General features: G+C 37.3%; 1 protein-coding gene across 4 annotated transcripts in view; it reads left to right on the top strand.

Moving 5' to 3' along the window:
• The window catches only part of CDIN1 (CDAN1 interacting nuclease 1), a 125781-nt gene extending 112753 nt beyond the window's left edge, over positions 1 to 13028 (top strand). For 3 of the 4 annotated variants that reach the window (XM_015629869.3, XM_015629868.3, XM_019006887.2), the window contains 2 exons: positions 10163 to 10313; positions 11130 to 13028. In XM_015629869.3, coding sequence (XP_015485355.1) covers positions 10163 to 10298 — 136 coding nt within the window. In that variant the 3' untranslated portion in view covers positions 10299 to 10313; positions 11130 to 13028. Of the gene's footprint in view, positions 1 to 10162; positions 10314 to 11129 lie in introns of those variants that run through there. The other variant, XM_019006886.2, reaches the window with a different exon arrangement.
• The last annotated feature ends 1859 nt before the right edge of the window (positions 13029 to 14887 follow it).

Genomic DNA, 14887 nt, shown 5'->3' with positions numbered 1-14887 from the left:
GAAGGGAAGGGAAGGGAAGGGAAGGGAAGGGAAGGGAAGGGAAGGGAAGGGAAGGGAAGGGAAGGGACACAAGAATATGTAGTCCAGCTGTCTTCCACTTTTTTTCAACATGTATTTCTGTGTAGAAAAATGTTAATACTAAGTGGTTTTACAGTCTTGCAGACTTCTGCCTCAGTTCTCATCAGGCATGGATTGTAATATGTCACTGGCTAACTCAATCTGCCATTGCTTTTAAAGCTTCACAAGTGATAACATTTTCCTCTGATTCTTCCTCTCCCTACTTCTGGGCTCATGTACATTGCCATGTATATTTTTATGTCTTCCTTTTGAGGGTAATTCTGTACCTTGATGGTGAGCCCAGAAGAGTTCAGTGCACAGTAAGCAAAGAAAGCTGAAATGCAATTTGGTTTAGTATTGGTATACACTGAGAAGGAGTAACTAACTTATAAATAAATCTAAATAGCATGAAGTTTTCAGAAGGTGCATGTGGTAGAGCTCTATGTGTAGATATATAAATAGTTAAGAAGAGAGAAGACAGAAGAGGGAAGTAGATTTCTTTGCTCATCTGCAGTTATGCACTTACTTCACTTAATAATGAAGGTAACACTACAGATTGCCTTCGTGGTCTCCTTGAGTCTCTGAAACAGTCTCCAACTTTCACCATGTGAAAATACCTCTTCTGGGAGACTGGATATTTTGCAGGTGACACATAAGACTTGTATATTTCAGGATGCACTCCTTTCTGAATAACAACTAAATCCCAAATTATTTTCAAATATGAAGTGGGGCGGGACCAGTTTGGATTGAACAGACACTGGATATATGAATCAACTGAGAGACAAGCTGAGGAGCCTCAGGCATTAAAAATAAGTGTGTACCAGGCACACTTAAATTAAAGTTTGCCAGTGGATTCCAAAGGCAGTAAGAATATTCAGGGTCAGAGGAAGTGTTTGCCTTCCATCGGGGTGGGCATCAAGGGCCACAGTAATGGGCAGCAGAGATACCACTTCCTTTTTCATCTGTTCCCTGCTTAATACTGATAGGAGACTTACATTTTGAGAGACAGTAAATTTAAGTACAGCATCACACATAAAATGCTTCTGCCTGTCAATTATGGGCAATAGTGTGTTTGGTAGTTAACTGCTAAGCAGCATTGTGGGGAGATACTCAGTATGATTTACTATCTGGTCTTCTAATTCTCTGATCTGGGAAGTTGGAAGCACAGATGAGCTGTCCTCCGTTTGTTAATTCATCTGTTACATTTTTTTTTTTATTGCATATTTGTGTATAAGGATTTGAAGATACTGAATTGTCTAATAATTCATTCAAAATGTCTTGAGATAACTTTAATGCTGGCTACGAGATTTATGCTCAGCAAATAGTAAACACACTGGTGCCTTTATTTATCAACATACATAGTGCCTTTATTTATCAATATTTCTGCTATCAAAATTTGCTGAGCAGCTTTTCTGATTAGTTTGGTTCTGGTTTAAAATAGTTATTAAACGAAAATCTAATTCTGTAAGAACAGTTCTGCCTCCTTGGTTAAATGCACTTTTGGCATATCCTGTCTTTCTGGTGAGCACTGACACCAGATAAACAGCTGCACAGAAAGAAAAGATTGCTGCACACTATGAGGCACTCACAGATTATTCAGATATCATCTTGCACTGGCCTTAGGATGGCCTGTTACTTTCAGCCCTAAAAATAAACAACTGTTAATCACCTAGTGGCAACATGAGTTGACCAGCACTTGTGGCTGCCTGGACTTCAATCTAACAGTACTCAAAGGCTTTTCTCATGTTCTCTGTCACCCAGGATAAGAGGCAGTTTTCAGCCAAGCATTCCTTTGGGAAGGCTGCTGTGAGTTTAACAAAATGTTTGAAATAACCTCAGTAACTCCTCTCAACACTGATCCACATCTTCAAATGTGCTGAATCAAACAATAGTGCCCTTGCATCCACAGTCTCTGGAGAGCAAACTAATGGCATAATGTTTTCTAAGGGAAACTGAGTAACAAGCAAGTACCTCAAGAAGCAACATTCCTTGCCTGGATTTAATCAGAAAGTGGTGCTTTCAGCAACAATATGTGGAACAGTTCTGCAGTGCAAGCAACCATCTTTGTTTCCTGCTTATTCAAAGAGTTCTGCCATTCTTACAATGTATTCACTGGTAAATACAAGTAGCACAAGTTAAAATAGAAGCAGCACTGCTTTAGTAAACTAGTCCTTAAACTGCATATTGTAGGATTGGAAGTGTGTTTCTGTTTTGAACAGGAACACATTAATGGACTTGCAAAACAGTGGACAGTAAAACAATGTGCTGACCCTGAGTTATGAAAGACAAATAAATGATGCCACACCTAATACAGAATAGAATATTAGACTTTCTCCACCAGAATGAAAATTTTGAAGCTTCTGAAAAAGATGTAAAAAGTTTTTATTGTATTGTGCCTTTCAGATTTTAGGGTATTTTGGCTGAGCTTCTTTTGCTTTGTTATGTCCCTTATCCAGGGTGCCTGAAGTCACTTTGCCCTGTATTGAAATGGTTAACTAATGTAGAATCTTTATATTTCTGAGAATATTGCATTTATCTCCAAGTTACCAAACAACATATTTGGAACACTATCTGTTATGCCTTTTAGCCAGATGCTGGAACTATCTTCCCAGCCAGCCAAAATACAGTTTTCTGAGATGCATACCCAAGTGATCCCCACCAGAGCCAGAAAAAGCCAGCAGTGTGCACTTGCAGCCCAGAAGGCCAAGTACATTGTGGGCTGCATTAAAGGGGGAGAGGCAGTGGGACAGGTTGCCAAGAGAGGCTGTGGATGACCCATCCCTGAGAGTGTTCAAGGTCAGGTTGGATGGAGCACTGAGCAACCTGATCTCAGTGGGAGGCACCCCTGCCTACAGCAGGAGCTTGAAAGTAGGTGATCTTTAAGGTCCCTTCCCACCCAAACCATTCTGTGATTTTCTGAAAAGACTGTGGCCATTATTTCCATGAAGCAATCCAGCAACATAAGGGTTAAAAATCTCTTTTCTAAAATGTTGGTGTGAGTATCACGTTAATTTTCAATACATCAGCCCAATCCTGCAGTGCAGGATACAAGGGTCACCTTGTAGTGTGTCTTTAGAGCACAAAACCTTACAATCTAATGTGCAAAGAAATGATCAACCTGATTTTTGAACATGCTGAGACTGAAAGAAAAACATGTTGTACCATAAGTACACACAACCACTTGAGAGTTGAGCATCTGGAATACTGTTAATAAACAAAACGAAACAAAAGTGTATTTTAGTAGATGTTAGGACATGAACCAACAGAAATTGAGAGATTCAAAGTTCACTCAAGGCTCTCTCCTCTTAATGACAAGCTGCCTTGAAGCCAGTATGTTTTCTTTCTCACTCACTGCATCAGTCTTCACTTAGAAAGCCTTGATCCTTGTAAATCACTGTAGCCTTAATGTTATTTAATCATAGTTTTTAAAAGTTAATTTCCATGAGAACTGCATTTAAAAAAAAAGCCTAACTTGTCACTGAGGATTATAAAAATCCTTTATTTGCCTGGAGAACAGTACTCAGATCTGAATGAAGAAGTGTAAGTGAAGAATGTGTTTCGACAGTTTGTTTATTAAAAATGTATTATGCAGCTAAAAGTTATATTGTATTTATAATATTTTAATGACAGTGACTTGCACAGTTTCTGGTGCAGTCTATTAATACGCATTTAAAACTATACTGTGGAAAATTCTAAAATATTTTAAATGCCCCCTTATGTTCACATAAATATCATTTGATTTGTTTTTATTTTTCAAAATGCCAAAAGCAATTAAATCATATTATAAGCTTGATGAAATGCTACTTTTTGATTGAAGCCTCAACAGTCTCATTGCAGAGGTAAAAAGATAACTAGTGAAAAAGAAGTTCATTAAGATTTAATCACATCTGAGTGAGGTGTAACTGTAGAGGGAGAAGCCTGATATTAGTTTCCATACACCTATTTTTCACCTGACAACTCTAACTTCCACATCAACTACATATATCAGTTCCTGGCATTCATGGAAATGCCTATTTCTTTCTCAGCCCAAAGAAATTCCCACTTTTAAGTCAAAACCTCCTTGTACATGGAAGTCTCACAAAATATTAGTAGACTTTGGTCTTTTCCGTGACTTCAGTAAAAATAAGACTTCCCCCAACTACTGTGGTAACATCAAAGCTTAAAGCAGATTGAGTTTTACTCGCTTAATTTTACCTTAAGCAGCGTGAACCGGATGCCTGGATCCTTGAGACGCATTATGCTGCTTGTCTGTGTGTGAGGCATGATGTAGGACTTGTTCATGCCATGGACAAGTTTCCTATTAAGAGTATGTGATCAGAACTTGTTAAACTTTCTTGAGCCACACTTGCAAGAATTACTTTTTCTTTTTTTTTTTTTGTTTTTTGCACTTGCTACTGTTGGAAGTCTGTGTTAAGTAGCTTAAGAGAGTTGGGCACAAAAATATTGCAGCCTTATGGATTACAGGTTAAGAATCAGATTTTTAAAGCAAAAATTATCATTCAGTTATTTGATTTGCTAAGTACTCGATTTTTTACTCCTTTCAACCAGATTTGGTGAAGTCAAAGTAATTAGGTGCTGTGTGTGTGTCACTGGATCACAAAATTGTGTTGAGGATTGGAAAACTGACAGTAATGATGAAACCCCACTGTTATCTTTAAATTGCATTTGGAGTTTTCAATATGCACTGTCTTAATGCACAAGTACCTTTATTTGATTTTAAAACTCTGTGTAAATGAACGGTAGAAAAAAATACCTTGTTATAAACTATTCTGAATTTGGACTGCAGTAGCTGTTTAAGTGGAAAGTTTCTTGCTAATCGAAGTACATTTCTGAGCAGTGGCTCTTAAATGTTTGCCAAGATATATAATGCTGTGTCATCAGCAGTAGTAAACTGGTCTAGACATAAGGAAGCTGGCTGACTTATGCCAACTGACCTTATTTGAAAATATGGTCTGTAGCTGTTGCCTACTAGCCTAGCTCTGCCAATTCCTAAATTTCTTCTGCTGACACAAATGTGACTTCTACAAGTGCATTAAAATAAAGCTGAGTGTCCTTAAACAGTAAACTTACTATGTATTATTATGGGGGGGTTAATTATTTTATCTTCAAGGTTTATTAGTACTAGAAGTAAAGCCTGTTTACTCACAACTGTGATTCTGAAGAACAATCTTAAATTGACTTAGAATGTAATAACTCATTTGTGAACTTTTGTAATTCCCTTTTCCCAAAAAACAAGTAGTGCTGTGCAAAAATGGTAATGCTCTGGTTTTCTCCATACTTAAAAACAAGGAGACAAAGTCAGCTTCTTAGCTGGCATTGAAAAGTGGGGGACCAGAATGCAGTCCTTAAAAGACACATTCAGGTGTGACTTTGATAATTAAAATCACCAACCAGGTAGACTTATACTTTTGTAACATGAATCCATTGATGATGGATGAATCCATTTGATAAAATATATGTTTAAATGCATGCATATTAGAAATAATAATTCATATGCCAGCATTTTCGTATGAGAGTCTTTTGGAATTCAAATAATTTACATTATGCTGAGATGCATATAGAACATCTATAACAAATAGACTAATAATAAATGAACATTTTTATAAAAATGATTTCAAGTTCTTTCATATTTCTGTTCAGTATCAAGCAGTGTATTGAAAATGCATTTTTCATAAATACATTTTTCATAAAAACACATGCAAGGCTTTGTGATGGTGAAAAAAACCACCTCACAACAGCCACATGTCTAGGCAAATCCTTAGAAGCTGGTATGGACCTCACACAGACATTCCAGAAGACATTACTAGAAAGTAGTTTCTCTTGAAAGAAAGTAGAATATGTGTGAGCCTACTAGGCCACTTTGACAAATAAATAAAAGTGTCTCTCTGTTCTAGCAAAAAACTGGTTCAACTGGAGGGCAAGTTAAATCCAGATTCATATTTTACTTAGTTGTTTTCTTTCCCTTTTTTTAAGTGATCCCTTAGTTTGTTGTTGTTGCTGGTGATTTCTTTCTTAAGACAAAGAAGCATTTATCTTTGGGTTATCTGAATTTTACCTTCTGGCTTTACAGAGTATCTCTGTGAAACTCCTTTCCAAAACAAAACTCAGTGTCTCAGGATTATCAGTGTACTACTTTAGCTATGGTTTTCTTTCAAAATTTATTTGAAATTATATGGTTAACCAATACAGTGTTCCTCTGAACAATCTGAAATTAGTGCAAGCCTGACTTACTTAGATCAGATAGTATTGTCAGATGTTTTATCTAAAGAACTTGAGACTGCAACTATATTTAACTATACTCAAACTGTATTTTTCTATCTCAAATGCTTCAGTTATTTCTTTGAAAGATACCATGTGCTGCCTTTAGTACTTAGACTAAATTTAGTCATCTATATCAGGCCTAAATTTGGGCTAAAGCAATCCATGAGTTTTTGTAATGCTGCTCTCCTCTTGCCATGCCTTGGAGTCAGAAGCTTGTGTGCCTCCCTTTTGGCACTTCTGGTACTCACACCCAAGTGCAGCCGAGCTGGCTTTGGCTGCCTTGTAGTCAGTCACAGTGCTAGTGTCAGAACTGGGCATTGACTAAACCAGGATTTAGCTAATGGTAGCTACCTATCTATTGGTTAATTTTTAAGTAAACCGATGCAACCTGTGTGGACAATTTTCACCTGCTATGTTTATTGTGTTCTGAAGGAAGCTTGACTCTGTATTTCCTCCTCATTCTATTTTTACTGCATGGAATCAACCAAGCCTTAGTTATTTGAATTTCTTCTCAACTTTAAAAAGAAACCCCTAATAAAAGTAAAGTTCTAAAAGCAGTACTTTCACTGGAAAAGCTAAAATAGCAGTTTTGTGTAAATTTTGGACACATTCCTTCACACCTAAGAAGATAGGGAGAAGAAATACAAGCATATTTACAGGGATTTATACCATTTTCTAAGCAAGAAAAAAATCCATAAGAGTCCAATAGTTTATTGCATTCTAAGGTTGATTTTCAATTTAAGACCAAACTTTCTCCAGCATGTCTTTCATCTCAAATAAGATAACCTGGCCTGTCTTGTACCTATACCGTTCTAGAGCCAATTGGTACATTCAAAGCTTTTCTGTGCTCCTCAGAGCTACTGAATGCATCCCCTTTCCATAGCAATACTAAGTATGCATTCTGTCATTTTAGTTCGCTCTCCTGTGCAAACCCTAGTCAGTCACTTAACTTGTTCGATGTTACCACTGATACAAGAAATCAATTTGTAGCTTGACTTTGTAATTCACAGCACCGACTTTCATTCCTCAGGGCGTCATATCTCCACTTGGGAAGGAGTCAAATTTTAAAGTATGGTTCTTACTTTTAGGTTACATTTCCCTATCTCATCCCCTTACACAAAAAGGTTAAGTGTCTTTTCAAATTAAGGCAGCAGTAATTAACCAGTGGCATTGTTTGTGGTTTGCCAACTCTGGGCGTTAATGAGAGAGAAATTAGCACTTAGCAGCAGGAGTTCCTGATAGTCAGTGGCAAATGCTTAATGTGCCAACAACTTAATTTTGGTCTTAAGTACTGCACTTAAGTGCAGCAAACAAATGTATGGCACGGGTTTTTATGTGCTTATACACATGAGCTTTATGATATAGAGCTATAACAGAACGAGTGACACAACAGAGTTGAAAAAGTGCAACCTAGGCAGCACAGGGCAAACAGCTTTGCTGTAACACCGCAGTCAGAAGCAGGATTGATGGATGTTTTCATGCCAAAGATGTACTTGCTCCTGCCATTAACAGTCTGCAGATGTTCTTGTCTATAATTTTATTATCAAATTTGGTATTTCTGAACATAATTTTTAAGTACCTCAAAAAGTGTGCTTGAGCTGAGGTGATTTGCTCACAAGACATAAATTAGCCTTTTGAGGTGTCTTGAAATAGTAATTTTAATTAAAATTACAGTTTCAAAAAATAACTAAAAAAATTACTTAAGCACAGTGCCACATTCATTTTATGGTGGATGGGGGATTCAGACTGCCACAAACTGAAATGAGGCCTTCAGAACTTGGGTGAGCAGCTGCTCATTAGCATCAGGGTTTTACCTGGCACATGTGCTCATAATGAGTAACTACTTGCATACATTTTGTACCTTCTGCCTTGCACAAAATAGCCCATTAGAAATGTAAGGTCTGCCCGTATTTTCTGGGGATTTTTGCTTTTAAAATAATTTTGGTTAGTATGTAAGTACATCCCCACCCAATTACCCATTTCTGTATTTGCTTGATGTTGGAACAGATGCATAGTATGTGAAGTAACAAAAGTGGGGGCCCCTCCTGGATCGGCAAACTGGTGCTGTCTCTCACCACAGGCTGTGAGCATCAGTCCTTGGCCTCACTTGCCTTGGCTCCTCGCTCCTGCTTGGGTCTCCAGGCTTGTGGGTATAGTGAGGTTCTGCACATTTTGGCCTCTCAAGAAGCTTAAGCAAAGGACAGTGGAAAGAAATCCATAGAAGCTGAAGTTGTTGGCCAGCCAGACAAAATTAGGAATTGGGTATAGGCAGCATTGTTCTTCATAGCAGCCACTTTTTAGTCTGTACTGTATTTATTGCCAGACGTGTTTGGATATGTTACTAGTATAACCAGATGTGTCAGAGTTTTAACCTTTCAACTTCCGAATATCACCTTTCAGTTGCAAAAAGCGTATTTGCCAGTGTGGCCTCATCTATGCTGAGGGTAATTTACTCTGCCACTGAACTGTGGCCACTTGGAGGTTGAAGAGTAGTAGCCATAGACCAAAATGTTACAATGCTCTGCAGCAGTTTCAGGCAAAAGAGTACCGCATCTAATTGAAACTGCAGGAGGAAGCCACAGGGGTTTCTTCATCCTTTGATGCCTATTCCATTACAGGAGCACATCAAATAGGGTTTTCTCTGCATTGTTGGAAAGAAACCACCCTCATGAAGCCAGTCTGGCACTACCCATGGCCTTGAGTGTTTTTACTGTGTGCTCAGTGGACATTTAGGTTACCATGCCTCTCCCCGGCACATATTTATTATAATTAAACGTTAACAAAAATTGGCTACCATATTGCTTGTGTCCCTAGTACAACTCTGCATATAAACCATTACATGACATTCTATTGAACTTTTTCTTGTACAGACGGTACCTAACAGCTCATCCTGCACTGTTGGTTTTGGCAAGTTCACTGCAGCATATAATAAATCAAGGGAAGAAAAAGCTTTTTGGCCTAATGTTGTACAGACTGCTGTAATGTTAGACTACAGAAAGCAGTTCTGTTTTTAGACATCCTTTTACTAACCCAACATTCATAATTTATGATTCCACTGTAAAATTCCTGCAACACTACACCAGAAGTAGTGCTGCCCTTTAATTAAGTGCTCTCAGTAGGAAAAACGTGAAACTGATGTGCAAAACATATCGCAGTACACAGTGATTGATAGTGATTACTTCTTTATGAACCCAGCCTGAAGGTCTGAACTTCCTGATGGGTAAAATAGTCCATGGGGCTACTTCCTGAGATTGCCTAGTGGGGATCAGTCAGAGTTAGCAATATCTGAGGAATTCCTGAGGCACATTTCAGAGCCATTACAACACAAACTTTCTGTTTCTTCTGAATTGTGCTTTATGTTAATAATTACCTGAATAATAGCACATTGTAGAGATTATACTTTAAGGATTCATTGTTATCTTCATGGTATTGTAATTTGAGTGAACTGGGACATGTGTAAACCCTTGTGTCTTTCATGTCTGCACGCACAAATCTGAAAGAGCAGGGTGCATGTCAAAAGAAGTTTCTCTATATATCACAGTTACTGAATGTTGCATAGTATTTAATACATAGGTATTTCTTACTGACACATGCAGAATATTCAAAAAAATAAACTGAAACTGATGTAGATTCTATGAGTCTCTAAATAACATCTTTATTCATGGAATCAGGTATTATTGACATCGATCAATTGCACATTCAAAATCTGAAAATTAAATGGAGGTTAAAGACTCCCTCCAATTTTGCAGTGGAGTTACAAGATTTGTGTTGGAATCACAGAGATGGGAAATTGAAATTCCCCTAACAAAGTTACACAAGTTCATTTTTCTTTTTTGTTTGATAGATTTGGCCCTGGATTAGTCATCTACTGGTACGGATTTATTGAAGAGCTGGACTGCCATCGTGAACGTGGCATCCTGCTAAAAGACTGCTTCCCTACTGACATTGTGACTCTGCGCCACAGCACGGCTCAGCGCTGATGTTGGGAGGAAGAGGTAAATCCGGAAGCAATTTTACTTTCCTGCAGTGTAAACTAATGGCAGCATCTGCCCTGAACTTCAGCTGAACTCCTGCTGCCCGCCCTTATGCTACTGCTGCTTTACACAAACATATCAAGAGTTTCTGTTTTGCTTCAGACCTCTGTTGTGATCAGCCAAAAAAGACAGACACAACCCACTCATTATCAGCAGTTCTGTCTCTGTCAAACAGCTAGTTTCGAGATACTCATAATCTTTCTTCCTTCCGGATGGCTTCTTCAAGCATTCTAAACAAAGACAAAAATGCAGAGGCTGAAAGGTGGAGCTTTCAATTCTTATGCCTGTTACAGTCACCTGTAAAATTAAGTGTTTTTTATGAATTCACTATGTGCTAGTGATGTGACTAAAACACCTACAGTGATTTGGAGATTTGGTGAAAACTGTTGTTTTGGGGCTTAAAATAATATAATGCAAAGCTGGTAAAGCCCAAGTGGTAAGAGGATCATGGCTGTTACAGTAAATAGCCAGATTCTGAGATAATAATTGGTGTATGTGTTTTGTCACTATCTGATTGTTAAAATCAACAATCCCAAGTTAACAGTTAAAAAATGGTTAGGGGATTTTGAGAGGGGTGAAAGTGAAGAGCATAAGTTTTGTTTCATGTATATAAGCCTGTGAAATTTGGGGGTAGTGTGGGGGAGGTTTAGTAGGTATTTTAATGACTCAAAAATACCTTGTGTTTTGTCTTTTTTCTGTCCCTCACCCCCAGGGAATCTATACCTAGGAATTTTTCTCTTAACTGACTAAGGAAGGAATCTGTCTTTACTCCTATAGGTACTGAGCGAATTTCTGGCACATTGAAGTCCAAAAGAACAACGTGCAGGAGTTTTCTATGTGAGTTATTTCTGAAGGATTTCGCCATCCTGGTATTCAAGAAGAGGAATTTTAAAAAAATGATAAAACAGTGCTTCATACTGGATCAGTTTCACAAGACAAATAAAGCACACAAATGGACAGAAGTTTCCTGTGTACTTGTTTCCTTGCAAGAGCCTTGTTTTTCTCTTCTTAGAACCACCAAGATCAGAAGTTCATTGAGGTGGGTGTTAGCCCTTCTTGAAGTTTTGAGTTCAGTCTCTTCTTTTTCCATCCACATTGCCATTCAGAAGGGCAAGATTGGGTCTCAGGTTTGTGCTCTCAGATGTTTTTATTAAGACAGTGGCATATTGGGCTTGGCACACTTCAGTACTCTTTTCTTTGCTAACTATTACTCAAGAAAGGACAAAATATTTTAAAATGTCAGTGAGAGATTTGCCTGTATGCTCATCATGTTCAGATTTTCTGTGAAAAGCTGTGGATTCTGTTGTAGAAATTAAGGTCTGATAACAGTCTCCCTAAAGCACAAGTTGATGATCTTTTCCAGAAAGAAAGGGTCTGTAAAACATTATGGTGCATAGTCATCACCTTTTTTTTTAGTTGAAAGTTTAGTGATATTTTGTGCGCCTGTATGATTTTCAAAAATCATCTGCAGACTTTCTACAGTCTTGCTTCAAGTGGAAAGGATATTAAAACTACTATCCAGGAGTTTTCCAGCTGTAGTTTTTGGATGTATACACAGTATTTTTTTATTTTTAGTTTTCACCTTAACACTTTCTGGTAAGTTTCAGACAGGAATTTATCATTTTGACAAATCTTTCATTTTCAAGGAAGAATATCTTTAATCTTCTGGTGTTCCTTGCTGCAGAGATAAACTAGTATAGCTTTACTATAGTGAGTAATTTTTGTATAGACATACTTTCCTGGGTTTGAATATGCTGTAGTGAAGAGATTTATTTTTAAGAAATATTCAAACGCCTGTAACTCATTTGCATTCAAATATTTAAGGTATTGTGCTGAGCTTATTTTACCTGACCAGCTGTAAGGATCTGCCCATAAAGATACACAAAAGCAATCTGTGAATGTACCTGCACGATGCTACACACAGTCTACATTTAGGGTGTTAATTCCCCTGGGACTTTTAACTATGGTTTAGGTTAGGAGAATGTGTAAAATCAAGAAGGGAATAAAAAAGAAGAAATAACTGAACATTATCATAGTGGGAAATTCAGAAGTAATGGTTGTCTGAACGAAATGGGTTTTAAAGGCAAATAGAATTTGTTTTAGCTACTGCATATGCTTTCTGTTGTATGAAATCATTTAAATCAGCTTTTACATGATACACTAATGCTGCTTTTTCTTTTTGAATAAATTAAATTTATCTGCACAGATGTTGAAAATTCTGCTAACCTTCATCAAAGCTTTGCTTTATCTGTTTTTACATTAAACAAATTTATGTGGAGACACAGAGATAAATCAGTTTAGGCTTATATTTGTTTATTTATTCTTCTACCTAATGCTGTGACATAACAGGTTGGAAAGCAGTACAGCTGTCTTTAATCAGAGTTTTGAACTCATCTTCATATACTGCCCACTTAAAGAATCTGTATTAAAATGAGAATGAAATTAGCCACAAAAGTCTATATACTGTACCAATTTCATTGCATGCTATCAAAAAAGCTTTGCTACTACAAAAACTATGCTGTGTCACTATTTTAAATGCTGCAAGCAAAACATAAAAAATTAGCACTGTTTTGTTATTACTACTTGTGTACTGCAAAAAAAAACCCCAAAACTAATTGGCTATTTTCTTTCTTTATCAGATGTAAACATCAATTTTAATATTAAAGAGGAGGCACACAAACCACTGTTTGTTTATGTGTTTTTTCTTGGTTTGGTTTTCTTAAACAATGTTGTGGCCATTAGAACCTTAACATTAAAACCAAATTCAGTTTTATGGAGTATTTTGTAGAGTGTGCTAATGAATTATGCCAAGCCAGAAAACAGAAGTGAACATAAAACTGAATGATGTTCTCACTGGCATATATAGACTTGCAAGCATCTGCTCTTACAACCACTGTTATAAGGCCTGTTCTGAGCTTTAGGAATTGATGTAATTGTATTGAGCAGGGAAGCAAAACTTCCTTGTAAAGGAGGAGCAGCACGATGGTGGGTCACACACTCTAGAATAGGAAGAGAATGGAGGTTTTCTCATGCCTATATTCTGGGGACACATTTTAGTATGAGTTTAATAATATTTCCCTAAAGACAGTTCAGAGCAGAAAGGTTTTGTCTGAAGCTGAAGAAAAGGGACCAAATGTCTTACAGTGCTTACTTCATTACATTAATACTACTGGTAGTTCATCAATAGTGTTCATCCTGTTGTATTTGCACATTCACAAAGTCATTCTTCCCTGGTATTGGCTTTTGGATTTCTCCATCATCTGTACTACTACCAAAGAGTATTAAAGCCTCTTTCCATTTTCTGATCCTCCCCTTTTAATTTTTCATCTTATTTTAACAAGTTTCACTTTTATTTATTCATTATCCTCCCATTTGCTCATGTGTCCTGTTAGAAAAGTTTCCTACCATGTTTTCTACCACCTGGTTCTGTTTCTGTTACTACTTCTGAAAAGTGCTGTTTCCATTTCTGTGTACATTTGAAATGACCAACCATCTAAAGCAATTTTGCTCTTACTCCAATTTAAACAGCAGCTCTAGATTCCAGGGAGACTGTCCTCAGATTTCCACATGGCTTTGTAATGAGGAACCATTGTGTTGCTCTTCATACTCTCAGTATGAAACATAGGTCATTTCTGCAGGCTGGGAGTACTCACCAAATGGAGCACACTTAGTGCAGAATAATCACTCACTCCTCAGTTGAGAGTACAGTTGTACAAAGGACTAAGTTAGTTCCTCTGTGCTACTAGAAATTAGGCAAAGGAAATACTAGGAATTCAACTGTTAAAGCATCTCTTTCATTAAGGAGACTTGTCTTCTCTGAGTTCATGCCTTGCTTGTGCAGTACTTCCCTAGGGAGATCTGTTGAAGTTAAAGGTTTAGCTTTCCTCCTGTTCCAAACTCTACTTGCTTCAGAGTGGAAAAGATGGCTTTCTCAGCATTTCCACATCACATTCAATCTGGCAAGAGCTTGTACATCCTACAGGGTGTTGTTATTTACCAGAGCTGGTAACAGCTCCTCAAGGGTCAACAAAAAGTACACAGAATTAAACTTGATTCTTGGTGTTGCTTCATCTGATGAAGTCTTACAATAGATAGCTTCTTCTACAGGGATCTTCTGCTGTTTGATGGTGAATACTGAGCTAGGGTAACAGTTGTTAGAAACATGGGTTTGTTATTTCAAGGAAGAAATAAATTACATTAGAACAAATGCTGCTCAAGTATTGATTTAATATTACAGAATAAAATGGGAAGCTGCTCGCAAAAACAACAATAAAAAATTCCTCCTATCATGTTATTCTAAGTCACAAAGGGCCATTTGTTGTGGATTTGCAGGTTATTCAGAAATAACCTTTTTATTACATTGACAAAAGAAGAAACCTCAAGGGCTTGCTCTTTACAGTGTTGTGATAGAAACCTAAAGTGTGCCTGTTGAAAAATGAACTAGCTAACAATGGGAGCTTGGCAGCAACTTCACCATTTATAGAGAAACCGTCTATCTAGTAGGATCTGTATAAAATAGACCTCACTTAGGTTAG

This window comes from Parus major, chromosome 5 (assembly GCF_001522545.3).
Source record: "Parus major isolate Abel chromosome 5, Parus_major1.1, whole genome shotgun sequence".
Classification (NCBI taxonomy): domain Eukaryota; kingdom Metazoa; phylum Chordata; class Aves; order Passeriformes; family Paridae; genus Parus; species Parus major.
Note: the sequence above shows the minus strand (reverse complement) of the source record. Positions and strands in the feature narration are given on the sequence as shown.